General features: G+C 44.3%; 1 protein-coding gene and 1 non-coding gene across 2 annotated transcripts in view; both read right to left on the reverse strand.

The window, feature by feature from the left end:
- Nucleotides 1-7,270, reverse strand: part of LOC122929231 — a 73,466-nt gene extending 66,196 nt beyond the window's left edge. The window contains exon 1 of the mRNA XM_044282740.1: nt 7,210-7,270. Coding sequence (XP_044138675.1) covers nt 7,210-7,252 — 43 coding nt within the window. The 5' untranslated portion in view covers nt 7,253-7,270. The remainder of the gene's footprint in view (nt 1-7,209) is intronic.
- Nucleotides 7,271-11,608: 4,338 nt separating this feature from the next.
- TRNAS-CGA lies at nt 11,609-11,690 on the reverse strand. The gene has a single exon. It is a non-coding gene; the product is annotated as a tRNA-Ser (tRNA).
- Nucleotides 11,691-17,959: the final 6,269 nt, after the last annotated feature.

Below are 17,959 nucleotides of genomic sequence, written 5' to 3' on the forward strand. Positions count from 1 at the left end.
TTCATCCTCATCCTCCTCCACCTCCTCCTCATCCTCGTCCTCCTCGTCCTCCAGTAGTGGGCCCTGGCTGGCCACATTTGTACCTGGCCTCTGCTGTTGCCAAAAACCTCCCTCTGAGTCACTTCGAAGAGACTGGTCTGAAAGTGCTAAAAATGACCCCTCTTCCTCCTCCTCCTCCTCCTCCTCCTGGGCCACCTCCTCTTCCATCATCGCCCTAAGTGTTTTCTCAAGGAGACATAGAAGTGGTATTGTAACGCTGATAACGGTGTCATCGCCACTGGCCATGTTGGTGGAGTACTCGAAACAGCGCAACAGGGCACACAGGTCTCGCATGGAGGCCCAGTCATTGGTGGTGAAGTGGTGCTGTTCTGTAGTGCGACTGACCCGTGCGTGCTGCAGCTGAAACTCCACTATGGCCTGCTGCTGCTCGCACAGTCTGTCCAGCATGTGCAAGGTGGAGTTCCACCTGGTGGGCACGTCGCATATGAGGCGGTGAGCGGGAAGGCCGAAGTTACGCTGTAGCGCAGACAGGCGAGCAGCAGTAGGATGTGAACGCCGGAAGCGCGAACAGACGGCCCGCACTTTATGCAGCAGCTCTGACATGTCGGGGTAGTTGTGAATGAACTTCTGCACCACCAAATTCAGCACATGCGCCAAGCAAGGGATGTGCGTCAAATTGGCTAGTCCCAGAGCTGCAACGAGATTTCGCCCATTATCACACACCACCAGGCCGGGCTTGAGGCTCACCGGCAGCAACCACTCGTCGGTCTGTTGTTCAATACCCCGCCACAACTCCTGTGCGGTGTGGGGCCTGTCCCCCAAACATATGAGTTTCAGAATGGCCTGCTGACGTTTACCCCGGGCTGTGCTGAAGTTGGTGGTGAAGGTGTGTGGCTGACTGGATGAGCAGGTGGAAGAAGAGGAGGAGGAAGCCGAGAAGGAGGAGGTGGCAACAGGAGGCAAAGACTGTTACCCTGCGATCCTTGGAGGCGAAAGGACGTGCGCCAAACAGCTCTCCGCCTGGGGCCCAGCAGCCACTACATTTACCCATTGTGCATCTAGGGAGATATAGCGTCCCTGGCCAGTGCTTACTGGTCCACGTATCTGTGGTTAGGTGGACCTTGCTACAGATGGCGTTGCGCAGTGCACACTTGATTTTATGGGATACTTGGTTGTGCAGGGAAGGCACGGCTCTCTTGGAGAAGTAGTGCCGGCTGGGAACAACATACTGTGGGACAGCAAGCGACATGAGCTGTTTGAAGCTGTCTGTGTCCACCAGCCTAAATGACAGCATTTCATAGGCCAGTAGTTTAGAAATGCTGGCATTCAGGGCCAGGGATCGAGGGTGGCTAGGTGGGAATTTACGCTTTCTATCAAATGTTTGTGAGATGGAGAGCTGAACGCTGGCGTGTGACATGGTTGAGACGCTTGGTGACGGAGGTGGTGGTGGTGGTGTTGGTGGTACATCCCCTGTTTGCTGGGCGGCAGGTGCCAACGTTCCTCCAGAGGCGGAGGAAGAGGCCGAGGCGGCAGCAGCAGAATAGGCCGAGGCGGCAGCAGCAGAAGAGGTAGCAGGGGGAGCCTGAGTGACTTCCTTGGTTTTAAGGTGTTTACTCCACTGCAGTTCATGCTTTGCATGCAGGTGCCTGGTCATGCAGGTTGTGCTCAGGTTCAGAACGTTAATGCCTCGCTTCAGGCTCTGATGGCACAGCGTGCAAACCACTCGGGTCTTGTCGTCAGCACATTGTTTGAAGAAGTGCCATGCCAGGGAACTCCTTGAAGCTGCCTTTGGGGTGCTCGGTCCCAGATGGCGGCGGTCAGTAGCAGGCGGAGTCTCTTGGCGGCGGGTGTTCTGCTTTTGCCCACTGCTCCCTCTTTTGCTACGCTGTTGGCTCGGTCTCACCACTGCCTCTTCCTCCGAACTGTGAAAGTCAGTGGCACGACCTTCATTCCATGTGGGGTCTAGGACCTCATCGTCCCCTGCATCGTCTTCCACCCAGTCTTGATCCCTGACCTCCTGTTCAGTCTGCACACTGCAGAAAGACGCAGCAGTTGGCACCTGTGTTTCGTCATCATCAGAGACATGCTGAGGTGGTATTCCCATGTCCTCATCATCAGGAAACATAAGTGGTTGTGCGTCAGTGCATTCTATGTCTTTCACCGCTGGGGAAGGGCTAGGTGGATGCCCTTGGGAAACCCTGCCAGCGGAGTCTTCAAACAGCATAAGAGACTGCTGCATAACTTGAGGCTGAGACAGTTTCCCTGGTATGCATGGGGGTGATGTGACAGACTGATGGGGTTGGTTTTCAGGCGCCATCTGTGCGCTTTCTGCAGAAGACTGGGTGGGAGATAATGTGAACGTGCTGGATCCACTGTCGGCCACCCAATTGACTAATGCCTGTACCTGCTCAGGCCTTACCATCCTTAGAACGGCATTGGGCCCCACCATATATCGCTGTAAATTCTGGCGGCTACTGGGACCTGAGGTAGTTGGTACACTAGGACGTGTGGATGTGGCAGAACGGCCACGTCCTCTCCCAGCACCAGAGGGTCCACTAACACCACCACGACCATGTCCACGTCCGCGTCCCTTACTAGATGTTTTTCTCATTGTTATGGTTCACCACAACAACAAATATATTATTTGGCCCAATGTATTGTATTCAAATTCAGCGGGATATAAATTTGAGGCCTAGTATTTAGGCGCTGGGTGACCGGTATGGATTTAGTGACAGAATTAGACTTGGAAATGCACAGAAGCGTGTGTGTGAAGTTATTCTGAATGACCCAATGTGCACCTTCAATATTATATACCCTTTTAGGGATAGATTTCAAATAGCTCTGATATAGCAGAAACCACTAAATTATGAAATTGCTAAATTGGGAATTGTATTTCAACCCAGAACAAGAAATGTGCTTGAACGGACACTAAATAACTCGCCCAGCTACAGCACTAACGAGAGATTTAGCAGGATATAAATTTGAGGCCTAGTATTTAGGCGCTGGGTGACCGGTATGGATTTAGTGACAGAATTAGACTTGGAAATGCACAGAAGCGTGTGTGTGTGAAGTTATTCTGAATGACCCAATGTGCACCTTGAATATTATATACCCTTTTAGGGATAGATTTCAAATAGCTCTGATATAGCAGGAACCACTAAATTATGAAATTGCTAAATTGGGAATTGTACTTCAACCCAGAACAAAAAATGTGCTTTGACGGACACTAAATAACTTTCCCAGCTACAACAGGACAGCGGTAACGAGAGATTTAGCGGGATATAAATTTGAGGCCTAGTATTTAGGCGCTGGGTGACAGGTATGGGTTTAGTGACAGAATTAGACTTGGAAATGCACAGTAGCGGGTGTGTGTGAAGTTATTCTGAATGACCCTATGTGCACCTTCAATATGATCTACCCTTTTAGGGATAGATTTCAAATAGCTCTGATATAGCAGAAACCACTAAATTATGAAATTGCTAAATTGGGAATTGTATTTCAACCCAGAACAAGAAATGTGCTTGAACGGACACTAAATAACTCGCCCAGCTACAGCACTAACGAGAGATTTAGCAGGATATAAATTTGAGGCCTAGTATTTAGGCGCTGGGTGACAGGTATGGATTTAGTGACAGAATTAGACTTGGAAATGCACAGAAGCGTGTGTGTGTGAAGTTATTCTGAATGACCCAATGTGCACCTTGAATATTATATACCCTTTTAGGGATAGATTTCAAATAGCTCTGATATAGCAGGAACCACTAAATTATGAAATTGCTAAATTGGGAATTGTACTTCAACCCAGAACAAAAAATGTGCTTTGACGGACACTAAATAACTTTCCCAGCAACAACAGGACAGCGGTAACGAGAGATTTAGCGGGATATAAATTTGAGGCCTAGTATTTAGGCGCTGGGTGACAGGTATGGGTTTAGTGACAGAATTAGACTTGGAAATACACAGTAGCGGGTGTGTGTGAAGTTATTCTGAATGACCCAATGTGCACCTTGAATATTATATACCCTTTTAGGGATAGATTTCAAATAGCTCTGATATAGCAGAAACCACTAAATTATGAAATTGCTAAATTGGGAATTGTATTTCAACCCAGAACAAAAAATGTGCTTTGACGGACACTAAATAACTTTCCCAGCTACAACAGGACAGCGGTAACGAGAGATTTAGCAGGATATAAATTTGAGGCCTAGTATTTAGGCGCTGGGTGACAGGTATGGGTTTAGTGACAGAATTAGACTTGGAAATACACAGTAGCGGGTGTGTGTGAAGTTATTCTGAATGACCCTATGTGCACCTTCAATATGATCTACCCTTTTAGGGATAGATTTCAAATAGCTCTGATATAGCAGAAACCACTAAATTATGAAATTGCTAAATTGGGAATTGTATTTCAACCCAGAACAAGAAATGTGCTTGAACGGACACTAAATAACTCGCCCAGCTACAGCACTAAGGAGAGATTTAGCAGGATATAAATTTGAGGCCTAGTATTTAGGCGCTGGGTGACAGGTATGGGTTTAGTGACAGAATTAGACTTGGAAATACACAGTAGCGGGTGTGTGTGAAGTTATTCTGAATGACCCAATATACACCTTGAATATTATATACCCTTTTAGGGATAGATTTCAAATAGCTCTGATATAGCAGAAACCACTAAATTATGAAATTGCTAAATTGGGAATTGTATTTCAACCCAGAACAAGAAATGTGCTTGAACGGACACTAAATAACTCGCCCAGCTACAGCACTAACGAGAGATTTAGCAGGATATAAATTTGAGGCCTAGTATTTAGGCGCTGGGTGACCGGTATGGATTTAGTGACAGAATTAGACTTGGAAATACACAGTAGCGGGTGTGTGAGAAGTTATTCTGAATGACCCAATGTGCACCTTGAATATTATATACCCTTTTAGGGATAGATTTCAAATAGCTCTGATATAGCAGAAACCACTAAATTATGAAATTGCTAAATTGGGAATTGTACTTTCAACCCAGAACAAGAAATGTGCTTGAACGGACACTAAATAACTTCGCCCAGCTAACAGGACAGCGTAACGAGAGATTTAGCAGGATATAAATTTGAGGCCTAGTATTTAGGCGCTGGGTGACAGGTATGGATTTAGTGACAGAATTAGACTTGGAAATACACAGTAGCGGGTGTGTGTGAAGTTATTCTGAATGACCCTATGTGCACCTTGAATATTATATACCCTTTTAGGGATAGATTTCAAATAGCTCTGATATAGCAGAAACCACTAAATTATGAAATTGCTAAATTGGGAATTGTACTTTCAACCCAGAACAAAAAATGTGCTTTGACGGACACTAAATAACTTTCCCAGCTACAACAGGACAGCGGTAACGAGAGATTTAGCGGATATAAATTTGAGGCCTAGTATTTAGGCGCTGGGTGACCGGTATGGATTTAGTGACAGAATTAGACTGGGATATGGCCAAAAAATAACCACACTATTGCTGGTTAAATGCACTTGGTGACGGGCGCAGCTTGCCCCTGATGTAGTATATGGCCAAAAAATGAACAGACTATTGCTGGTTAAATGCACTTGGTGTCACAGCTTGACGAACCACACTACTGAGGGTTAAATGCACTTGGTGACGGGCGCAGCTTGCCCCTGATTTTGTATATGGCCAAAAAATGAACAGACTATTGCTGGTTAAATGCACTTGGTGTGACAGCTTCACCCTGATGTAGGCTTTAGCCAAAAAACAACCACACCATTGAGGGTTAAATGCACTTGGTGACAGGCGCAGCTTGCCCCTGATTTTGTATATGGCCAAAAAATGAACAGACTATTGCTGGTTAAATGCACTTGGTGTGACAGCTTCACCCTGATGTAGGCTTTAGCCAAAAAACAACCACACCATTGAGGGTTAAATGCACTTGGTCGCAGCTTGTGCTGGCGCACCACAAGACACAAAATGGCCGCCGATCACCCCAGAAAAATGTGACTGACAAACGGTCTGGGCAGCCTAAAAACAGTGAGCAATTGAGGATCAGCAGCTCAATGATCCACAGCTGCAGATCGATCAGTTAATCAAGTCCTTTGGAGGAGTTAATCTGCCTAATCTCGCCCTACTGTCGCAGCCGCAACCTCTCCCTACGCTAATCAGAGCAGAGTGACGGGCGGCGCTATGTGACTCCAGCTTAAATAGAGGCTGGGTCACATGGTGCTCTGGCCAATCACAGCCATGCCAATAGTAGGCATGGCTGTGATGGCCTCTTGGGGCAAGTAGTATGACGCTTGTTGATTGGCTGCTTTGCAGCCTTTCAAAAAGCGCCAAGAAAGCGTCACAAAAGCGCCAAGAAAGCGACGAACACCGAACCCGAACCCGGACTTTTACGAAAATGTCCGGGTTCGGGTCCGTGTCACGGACACCCCAAAATTCGGTACGAACCCGAACTATACAGTTCGAGTTCGCTCATCCCTAATTATAATCAATGTACGGATCCACATAATAAAATTAAATAAAAATTTATCACACAGTGAACGCCATACATAAATTCCACAAAATAATGTAAAAATTGATGTTTTTTTTTATTCTTTTCCCCTAAAAATAGAATTGTAAAAGTCATTTAATACACAATATATACTCCAAAATGGTTCCTAAAAAAATACAACTAATCCCACAAAATAAAATTTTAATTTTGAAGAAAAAATTAAAAAGTTATGACTGCTAGAACACAATTAGAAAAAAGACCAAAGATGACCCAATGGTGGGGGTGGGGAAGAGTGTCCACCCAACAAAACCATGGGCCACCTATACAAATGGCTCGGTACCAGCTCCCGAGTATAACAAGCAAATTAACAGAAAATGGAGCTCACACAGTACCGTTATAAAAATATATTTTTTTTAACATGATTAAAATATATAATATAATACTGTGTGGGAGCACAAAGGAGGGGCACAACTTCTGTGCTGGGGCACAAAGGGGGAATAACTACTGTGTGGGGGCACTAAGGATGGCCGACTCATTAAATATCTGCACTGGTGCAGCGATGAGTTAAAACTGGCCATCATCCAGAATGTGAATTCAATATGTAGGGATGGCTTACCAATTTGCCAGGATCCACCACTAGCTTGATCTTAACTAGATCACAGCAGTATTCTAAACTATAAGATGCCACTAAAGCCCGCTAACCACTGGACACCAGACAAATAGCACTAACCTTGAAAAAAGAATATCAATAGAAGGAGTCCGATCACCTCCATCGCTGAGAACCTATTGAATGTCTCTGCCCCTTTTAACTTTCTACAATTAGTCATTTCCTGGAAAACTCTCCTGTGGTTCTGCTTTTTGTGAAATTTAGACAAATATTTCTGTACTTTAAAATATCTAATATATCAGTACACACTGTCATCAACAACCAAGCAACGGTTCTTCTCATGCGAGAGACCTTGATCCATAACTTTTTTTTTATATTTCTGGTCACATAGCTGTATGAGGGCTTATTTTTTTGCTGGACAGGTTGTACTTTCTAATTCTAACTTTCTAAAAAGTTGTGGGAATCGGTAAAAAAAAATTCCAAATGGGGTGGAATTGGAAAAAAAAGCAATTTCTCCACCGTTTTACGGGTTTTGTCCCCACAGCAAATTGACCCATGCCCTTCATTCTCTGGGCTAGTACGAATACAACGATACCCCATATGTGTTGTTTTTTATGTCTAAATAGTGTAAAAATAAATTTAAACTTTGATAAAACAAATGTTTTTGCATCACCATATTCTGACCCCCATAACTTTTTTATACTTATGTCTACTGAGCTGTTTAGGGACTCATTTTTTGCAGAACAATCTGTAGAGTTTATTGATACCATTTTAGAGTGTGCGTGAGTTTTTGATAAAAAAATTTTGGGGTAAGAGAAGCAATGAAAAAATGGCAAGTTGGCCCTTTTGACCCTTTTTTTCTGTTACGCTATTCGCCATATTGGATTTTTTTAAAATATATTTTAACCTCTTATGGACACAGGGTGTACAGGTACGCCCTGATGTCCTTGTACTTAAGGACACAGGGCGTACCTGTACGTCCTGTGTATTTCCGATTACTGCTGCTCAGCGGGCGATGATCAGAACATTGAGCAGGCACCTTGGGTCAATGCCCAGGGGGGTCATGTGACCCCCCATTCGGCGATCGCAGCAAACCACAGATCAATTCATACCTGCGGTTTGAGGCATTTACAGGAGTTGCGGTGGGTGGTCGGTGGTGCCATCGAGTCCCTGTGCGGATGTATTGGGGACCCGATGGCATGGGAGGCAGCGCGATGCCTTCCTTAGGCATCGGCGCTGCCTTCTGGTAAACAGCCTGTGAGATCCAGCCCCTATGACCCCATTTTAGAAACTACGGGATAGGGTGTCAGTTTTGTTGGTGCTAGTTTAGGGTACAAATGATTTTTGGTTGCTCTATATTACACATTTTGTGAGGCAAGGTAACAAGAAATAGCTGTTTTGGCACAGTTTTAATTTTTTGTTATTTACAACATTCATTTGACAGGTTAGATCATGTGGTATTTATATACCAGGTGGTCCCGGGCGCGGCGATACCTAATATGTATACATTTTTTTTATTTATGTTAGTTTTACACATTGATTTCATTTTTTAAACAAAAAAATCATGTTTTAGTGTCTCCATATTCTGAGAGCCATAGTTTTTTCAGTTTTTGGGCGGTTATCTTAAGTAGGGTCTCAATTTTTGCGGGATGAGATGACGGTTTGATTGGCACTATTTTGGGGTGCATATGACTTTTTGATTGCTTGCTATTACACTTTTTGTGATGTAAGGTGACAAAAAATAGCTTTTTTTTTACACCGTTTTTTTTTTGTTTTTTTTTACGGTGTTCATCTGAGGGGTTAGGTCCTGTCATATTTTTATAGAGCAGGTTATTATTACGGATGCGGCAATACCTAATATGTATACTTTTTTATTTATGTAAGTTTTACACAATGATTTCATTTTTGAAACTAAAAAAATCATGTTTTAGTGTTTCCATAATCTGAGAGCCAAAGTTTTTTCAGGTTTTGGGCGATTTAGAGTCTCAATTTTTGCGGGATGGGATGACGGTTTGATTGGAACTATTTTGGTGTGCATATGACTATTTTGGTGTGCTATTACACTTTTTGTGATGTAAGGTGACAAAAAATGGCTTTTATTACACGGTTTTTATTTTTATTTTTTATGATATTCACCTGAGGGGTTAGGTCATGTGATATTTTTGTAGAGCGGGTTATTACGGACGCGGCCAAACCTAATATGTATACTTTTTTTTTATTTATGTAAGTTTTACACAACAACAGCTTTAAAAAAAAAAAAGATGTTTTAGTGTCTCCATATTCTGATTTGGATGTAAATCCCCTCAAATTAAAGCTGACAGTCTGCAGGTAAAGCCCATCTTGTTCGTTTCATTTCAAATCCATTGTGGTGATGTATAGAGCCAGAAATGTTAGAATTGTGTCAATGTCCCAATATTTATGGCCTGACTGTAATTGGGTAGATTTTCGAGAATTTAACCAGGGAAAGCTTTGAGAGAGTGAGGGACTAGTCATCCAGTTGTGTGTTTAATAGCAGCTTGTTCTGCATTACAAAACGGCATATGAATAGACAGCTAGCTTTTTTTTTAAAGCCTCAGGTGTCTACATTTCATAGTCTTATGGCCAGCACCCCAACAGCAGTCTGCTGCAAAAGCTGAGCAGTTACACATGTTTTTCTTCTCAAAACCGGTTCAGTGCATTAGATCCATATAATGAAACACTATACATAACGTTCAGCTTTAGCAACTTTCCATGATTAGAAAAACATGGATGTTTTCTTCTAGAAACAGTATCACACCTGTCTACAGGTTGTGTGTGGTACTGCAACACAGCTTGATTCACTTCAATGGAGCTCAGCTGCAATATCGCACACAAGCCATTGTTATCTGAGCTCTAGGTAGATCTATTTCTAAACCCAGTTAGGGTGGGTTCAAATCTGTGTTCCGGATTCCGTTATAGATTTCTGTTATAACGGAATCCATAAGACGGAAGGACGGATCCATTATGCTGCCCATGGACTTGTATTATGATGGAATGCAAAACGGAAGCCTTTAAAACGCATTCCGTTTTGATCCATCTTAATAGAATAGCATAACGGATTTGTCTGGTTTCCATTATGCAGAACGGAAAAAAAAGGCCTGTCGACAGGACTTTGTTTTCTGTCTTGCATAACGGGACCCAGGCGGATCCGTTATGATTCCCCATAGACTTCTATTAAGACGGTTAAAAGCCTCTAAAGGCTTCTATTTTGACTTCCATCTTATGGATTCCGTTATTTTCCGTTATAAACATGTTATAACGGAAAGCCATAACGGAATCCAGAACGCAGATGTGAACCCACCCTTAGCCTAAAAGACAGAACTAAGGGCTCATGCACACGACCGTTGTCTTTGCGGTCCATTTTTCACACATCCGTTGTTCAGTATCTGAGTTTTTTTTTCTCTGATTCAAGACCTCTCCCGTTCCGTTATTGCACAAAACATATCCGTATGGTTTCCGTATTTGATCCATTTTTTGAGGATCGTATACGGAACAAGAATCATTTTCAATAGATGGTTCCGAATAAGGAAGACAAACGGATGCATTCCGTATGCATTTAGGTATTTTTTCGGAACCATTGACTTGAATGGAGTCACAGACCATGATTGGCGGACAATAATAGGACACGCACTACTTTTTTTTTCGGAACGGCCATGCGGACAAATGGAAACGGAATGCACACGGAGTAACTTCCGTATTTTCTACAGCCCCATTGAAATGAATGGTTCCGCATATGGGCCGTACAAAAAACGGAATGAAAATACGTTCGCGTGCATGAGCCCTAAGACTGATCTAAGGATTCTGATAAGGAGGAAAAATGTTCCCCTTCAATTGTATAAGGAGGTCATTGGTCTGTGAAGACAGACAAGAATAGGACATGTTTTATCATTTTTTGGCCTCATGCACACGACCGTTGTGTGCATCCGTGGCCGTTGTGCCATTTTCCGTTCTTTTTTTCGTGGACCCATTGACTTTCAATGGGTCCGTGGAAAAATCGGAAAATGCACCGTTTGGCAGCCGCATCCGTGATCCGTGTTTCCTGGCCGTGAAAAAAATAGGACCTGTCCTATTTTTTTCACGGCCAACGGTTCACGGACCCATTCAAGTCAATGGGTCCGTGAAAAATCACGGATGCACACAAGATTGTCATCCGCGTCCGTGATCCTTGTCCATTTTTTCCTATCATTTCAATGGCAAACTTGACTTAGATTTTTTTTTCATTTTTCATGTCCGTGGATCCTCCAAAAATCAAGGAAGACCCACGGACGAAAAAACGGTCACGGATCACGGACCTACGGACCCCGTTTTTGCGGACCTTAAAAAAAACGGTCGTGTGCACGAACCATTTTGTGGACCAGCTGAACGGATATACAGATGAGGACAGCACATATTTTTTGTGGCCCAATTGCAATGAATGGTTCCACATCTGATCCACATTGGATGTACAATTTTTGTAATTATTTTCTGAATTTACTAATCTTTTACTTAGTGTTTAAAAAGACATCGCTGTGAACAGGATTCGAACCTGTGCAGGGAAACCCCATTGGATTTCGAGTCCAACGCCTTAACCACTCGGCCATCACAGCTTACCTCTTACCTTGACCATCAGATTTCTTTTAAAAAACATTGCCTGTCTCCTGGGACACATAGAGATGCAAAGTTGGAGAGGACAAACTAATTGCTTTTGTTATCTTTCTCCCCCAAAGCTAGCTTCCATAAGAATGGTGTCAGTCATCTCTAATCTCAGATGTAGAATGCTACCCCCTTGGGATTGCCTAGTCCAGTGCATCAACTACTTGGCCATCACAGCTAACAAGTTCCTACACACTGCCTAGAAGTCTCCTGAGGGCTTTCATTTCTGGTTAGGCAATCGAATGCAAGATGAAGCAGTTAGCTCTTTGTAGGTCTGTTTCAGAAATTAATTGCTTTAGGGATTGTCTATCTTTAAGCTGTTTTTAATAGCCCACACAACGTGGCCGAACCCACAATGGTGATCATAATTACCTGGTCTCTGCCGTTGGGTTCTGGCTCCAACAGTGCCACGTCGACTCTTCAGGTCCTTGTTCTCTCTGCATCAAAATCTATTTTCATATGGGGTATACAGTATGTGAAGACTATGATTGTTCTGAAACCGGCTAGGTGACAGCTGTTAAAAAACGGCTGTCAAGCGGCCATTTTTCACTGTCATTGGATTACTGTATTTTTGCCCTATAAGACGCGCTTTCTATTTACCCAAAGTGGGGGTAATATGTCAGTGCGCCTTATGGGGCGAATGCTAATGGAAGCGCTCAGTAGTACTGGAGGACCAGGGAGTGGTGAATGCAGCGCTCCCTGTGCAGGCTCTGTACTTACCACTTCCTGGTCTTCCTCAGCCGCTTGCTGTGCCGTGACATGCGTACAAAGTGAGGACCTCGGCACACCCTGTGACCTCACGCTGTCCGTCGTCGGGTCACAGCACAGCGCAGCATGCAGCTGTATCTCAGGGGTGAGAGTGTCCAGAGTAGAGTTTATTTATTTTTTATTTATTTTTTGTGCCTGATTTGAGGTCTGATTGGAGGGTCTTATAAATATCGGGAGTCTGATCTGAGGTCTTTTAAATACTGGGGGGTCTGGTTTGAGGTCTGATTAAGATTGGGAGTCTGATGAAATTATTTTTTTCTTATTTTCCTCCAATTAAACCTAGGTGCTTCTTAGGCCTCATGCACACGACCGTTTTTTTTTTAAGGTCCGCAAAAACGGGGTCCGTGATCCGTGACCATTTTTTCGTCTGTGGGTCTTCCTTGATTTTTGGAGGATCCATGGACATGAAAAAAAGTAGTTTTGGTGTCCGCCTGGCCGTGCGGAGCCAAATGGATCCGTCCTGAATTACAATGCAAGTCAATGGGGACGGATCCGTTTGACATTGACACAATATGGTGCAATTGCAAACGGATCCGTCCCCCATTGACTTTCAATGTAAAGTCAGGAGTCCCTATTATACCATCGGATCTGAGTTTTCTCCAATCCGAAGGTATATTTTAACTTGAAGCGTCCCCATCACCATGGGAACGCCTCTATGTTAGAATATACTGTCGGATATGAGTTAGATCGTAAAACTAGGATCCGACAGTATATTCTAACACAGAGGCATTCCCATAGTGATGGGGACGCTTCAAGTTAGAATATTCTAAAAGAACTGTGTACATGACTGCCCCCTGCTGCCTGGCAGGTGCTGCCAGGCAGCAGGGGGCAGACCCCCCCTCCCCCCCTGTAGTTAACTCATTGGTGGCCAGTGCGGCCGGCCCCCCCTCCCTCTCCTGTAGTTAACTCATTGGTGGCCAGTGCGGCCGGCCCGCCCTCCCTCCCTCCCCTGTAGTTAACTCATTGGTGGCCAGCGGGCCCCCCCCCCTCCCCATGCGAACTGCGATGTCTGTGACCGGCCGGGAGCTCCTCCTACTGGTAAGTGACAGATCATTAAGCAATGGGCCGCACAGACCTGTCACTTACCAGTAGGAGGAGCTCCCGGCCGGACACAGACATCGCAGCTCGCAGGTAAGTATAATGCTTCTACAAATTCCTAAGTAACCATGGCAACCGGGACTGCAGTAGCGTCCTGGTTGCCATGGTTGCCGATCGGAGCCCCAGCGATTAAACTGGGACTCCGATCGGTACTCTCCGCTGCCACCAATGATAGGGGGGGGGATTTTAATTAGGAGGGGGAGGGAGGGGGGGCCCACTGGCCACCAATGTGTTAACTACAGGAGAGGGAGGGGGGGCCGGCCGCACTGGCCACCAATGTGTTAAATACAGGGGGGGGAAGGGTGGGTCTTCCCCCTGCTGCCTGGCAGCACCTGCCAGGCAGCAGGGGGCAGTCATGTACACAGTTCTTTTAGTATATTCTAACCTGAAGCGTCCCCATCACCATGGGAACGTCTCTGTGTTAGAATATACTGTTGGATCTGAGTTTTCACGAAGTGAAAACTCAGCTCTGAAAAATCTTTTATGCAGACGGATCTGCGGATCTGTCTGTGTAAAAGTAGCCTATGGCCACGGACCACGGACGCGGATGCCAATCTTGTGTGCATCCGTGTTTTTTCACGGACCCATTGACTTGAATGGGTCCGTGAACCGTTGTCCGTCAAAAAAATAGGACAGGTCCTATTTTTTTGACGGACAGGAAACACGGATCACGGATGCGGTTGCAAAACGGTGCATTTTCCGATTTTTCCACGGTCCCATTGACAGTCAATGGGTCAGCGAAAAAAAAAACGGAAAACGGCCACGGATGCACACAACAGTCGTGTGCATGAGGCCTTATTGTGTGAAAAATACAGTATATCCTTACATCCAGAGGTTTCTTACATTTTGAAGACACTCCTCCTGTTTAAAACATATCACTAGGTACAGGATTTGAACCCATGATCACAGAGCCATTTGGATTTCAAGTACAACACTTTAACCACTCAACCATCTGAGCTTACTCAGTTTCTTACTAATAAGATTTATTTTGGAGATCACTGCTTTGCATGAATATCCCCCCCAGTAATACTTTAAGTGGTTAGGCTGGTCAGTCTGGTTATTTCTTTCAGAGGACAGCCATGGGGAAAGACTTTTGTAGCTGACTGACCTACAGACAATGGAGGGTGTGTTCTGAGGTCTATGAGAAGAGGGTAAAATGCCTTCTTCTGGGACACCTAGAGAAGCAGTTTAAGAAATGTCTTACAGTTCACATTGAAGATGGAGAGGACATATTAATTGAGATCAATGAATCACATACTCTCTGAAAACAAATTTTATAAAAATTGAGTGAGCTTGGTGTAATCTCGTAGAACTTTGTTGTAAACATGATTCAAACCTGTGCAGGGAGTCACTATTGGTTTTCTAGCACCAATGGTGTATGCTTGGACTTACACTTGAAATCCTCAGTCCCAACATATCATCAATCTTACATGAATCATATCAGAGGCACCTGTCTTGATTAGAGATATTCCTCCAGGGAAGATATTTGCTCCTGTGGCCAGAAGGAGACAGATATTTTTCTGGTGGCATAAATATAAATTGGTGGGGCATTCTCATTTCTATATACTATTGGTGGCCTTCTCTCTCCTTAGCGTGGTCCTACAGGTCTACTCCTGCTTATAAGTAGTGTTGATCACGAATATTCGAATTGCAAAGTTTAATCGCGAATATCGGCACTTCGAGAATTCGCGAATATTTCGAATTTCGCAAAATATATTCGTAATTGCGAATATTTGATTTTTGTGAAAATACCAGTTCATGCGAATTTTTATGCGAAAATTTGTATGCTAATTTTCGCAATCAAGAAAATAATGCCTGGAGATCATGAATTCGCGAATTCTCGAATATATGGCGAATATTCGACCAAATATTCGCGAAATATCGCGAATTCGAATATTGCCCCTGCCGCTCATCACTACTTATAAGCAAAAACAAACACAAATAATAAAGTAAATACAATAGTGCCATACTCACTATAGAACATGTACCAGTGCTAATGCTACATTGTAAATGTGAGATTCTTGGCTAATACATTTTGTACAAAATAATTTCTGCCTGTCTGCCAGCGTCAAGGCGATTTCATTAGGACAGGAACCTACCCTAAATACTACCTCTGCTGGTGCCATACTGGCCTCCATTATTTCAGGGAGTGCAGGTTCCACATGCATGCTGAGCCCACTCTATATTATATCTCTCCTGTTGCCAAATTGCCTCCAATAAATACAGGGAGAGAAGGCTGTTTTTGCTTTTGTGCTTTCAGCCATGGTGACGTACACCTGCTTCCTAGGATGTGCTGACTAATTTCATTTCTTTCTTTGCAGTCTACTTTACAGGTGTGGCTGACTCCTTTGGTCGTACACTCCTAACTAACCTGTCTGTCCCACAGGCTGATTTTAATAGGCACACGTATAAAGCTGTGGCCTGCTCTCCCTGCATTTATTGAAGGCCATTGAGGCACCACAAGAGGTAAAATACAGAGTTGGCTTAGCATGCATGTGGAGCCTGCACTCCCTGAACTTAATTGAGACCCTTGTGGCACCAAAAGACATATAATACAGTGTGGGCCCAGCATGCATGTGGAACCTCCATTCCCTGAATTTAATAGAGGCCAGTATGGCACCAGTGGAGGTAATATTTAGTGTAAGTTCCTGTCCTAAAGAGATCACCTTGCCACTGGTGGGCAGGCACAAATAATTCTGTACAAAATGTATTTGCCAAGAATCTCACATTTATCACGCATCATTAGTAAATTTTCTAAAGTGAGTCTGACACTATTATATTTACTTCATTATTTGTGTTTGCAGAGTGCTGTTGCATTATGTTTGTTTTGCTTTTGTGCTTTCAGCCATGGTCACTGGGATGTGCTGACTGACCCTCATGTCTACTCCTGCTTGTACCTGACACTCTGTGGCAACATATTGAGATGGACTTTACCACAGACCTTCTGCTTGGTGATATGGGTAGTAATGGACCACTTTTCCAAGATGGCACATTTTGACCCCCTATATGGCCTTCCTATATGCCTATAAGCTGACTAAACTTTATAGGCACATCTTCCGGCTTTGTGTCCAGCATCAGCACATTGGCCCTCATTTATCAAAAGTGTCTAACAGGAAAACTGTCTTAGTTGTCCATAGCCATAAATCAGAGCTAAACTTTCATTTCTTAAAGTGTTCTAAAAAAATCAAAGGTTGGCTCTGATTGGTTGCTAAGGGCAACTATGACAGTTTTCCTGTTAGACACTTTTGATAAATGAGGCACAATGTCTCAGACAGAGGGGTGCAATTTACGTCTAGATTCTGGATGCCTCTGTGCGCATTAAATGTGACTTTTCTTCTGCCTACCACCCCCAGTCAAATGGGCAAGTGGAGAGAAGTAATAAGGCTCTGGAGAATTTTCTACAATACATTTGGGGAGATTTAGTAAGACCGGTGTTTTAGATGCTGGTCCTAATACCCCTGCGCTAAGTTATGTAGAGGCGCCAGCTTTCTTGGGCCAAATTATCCTGCAATAACCACACAAGTGGACTCTACACGCAAGTCACCATTTCACTGTTATATGCATATCCCTCTCCTCCAGGGCCGGCTCCAGGTTCATGTTGGCCCTTGGGCGATAAAGACACAGTGGGCCCCCATTGTGGTATTTTGCACAAATTGCTCAGCAATGAAACTGCAGTGGGGGTCATACTTTATGGAGGGGGCACTGGGGGACAATATACTGAATGGGGGTCACTGGGGGTCATTATTCAGAATAGGTGGCACTAGGGGTAATTATAGTCTGTAAGGGGGCTACAGGGGGTCATTATACTGTATGGGGTGCTACTGGGGTCATTATATTGAATGGGGGGACACTGGGGGTCATTATACTGTATGGAGGGCCATTGGGGTCATTATACTGAAAGGGGGGCACAATGTGTCATTATACTGTATGGGGGGAACTGGGCGGTCATTATACTGTGTTTGGGGCCCTCACACAGTATAATGGCCCCCTAACATATCTATCATTGCTGAATTGCAGGGAAGCCGCAGCTCATCTCCCTATCAACTTCATTGGAACCTGAAATCTCCAGATCTGGAAGTGATATAGACCATGCACTGTCCAGCAGATGGGTTATCAGGGTCACAGTCCAGCAGGATGGATCAGACTCCATGCAGAGTGTCCGGTGGGATCCAGCACCTACCTGTTGCTCTTATAGTTCCAGAGCATGGGTGTCATGGAACCATGAACCAGACGTACAACAAGAGATGAGTGGAAATAAGAAGGCTTTATTGAAAATAAAGCTGTGAGGCAAAAGTCCAAACGGATGGCTAAACCGAAGCAGGGTCTTGCGAAACCAGGGATCAGGAACCAGAAGGGT

Source organism: Bufo gargarizans, chromosome 2 (assembly GCF_014858855.1).
Source record: "Bufo gargarizans isolate SCDJY-AF-19 chromosome 2, ASM1485885v1, whole genome shotgun sequence".
Lineage (NCBI taxonomy): Eukaryota > Metazoa > Chordata > Amphibia > Anura > Bufonidae > Bufo > Bufo gargarizans.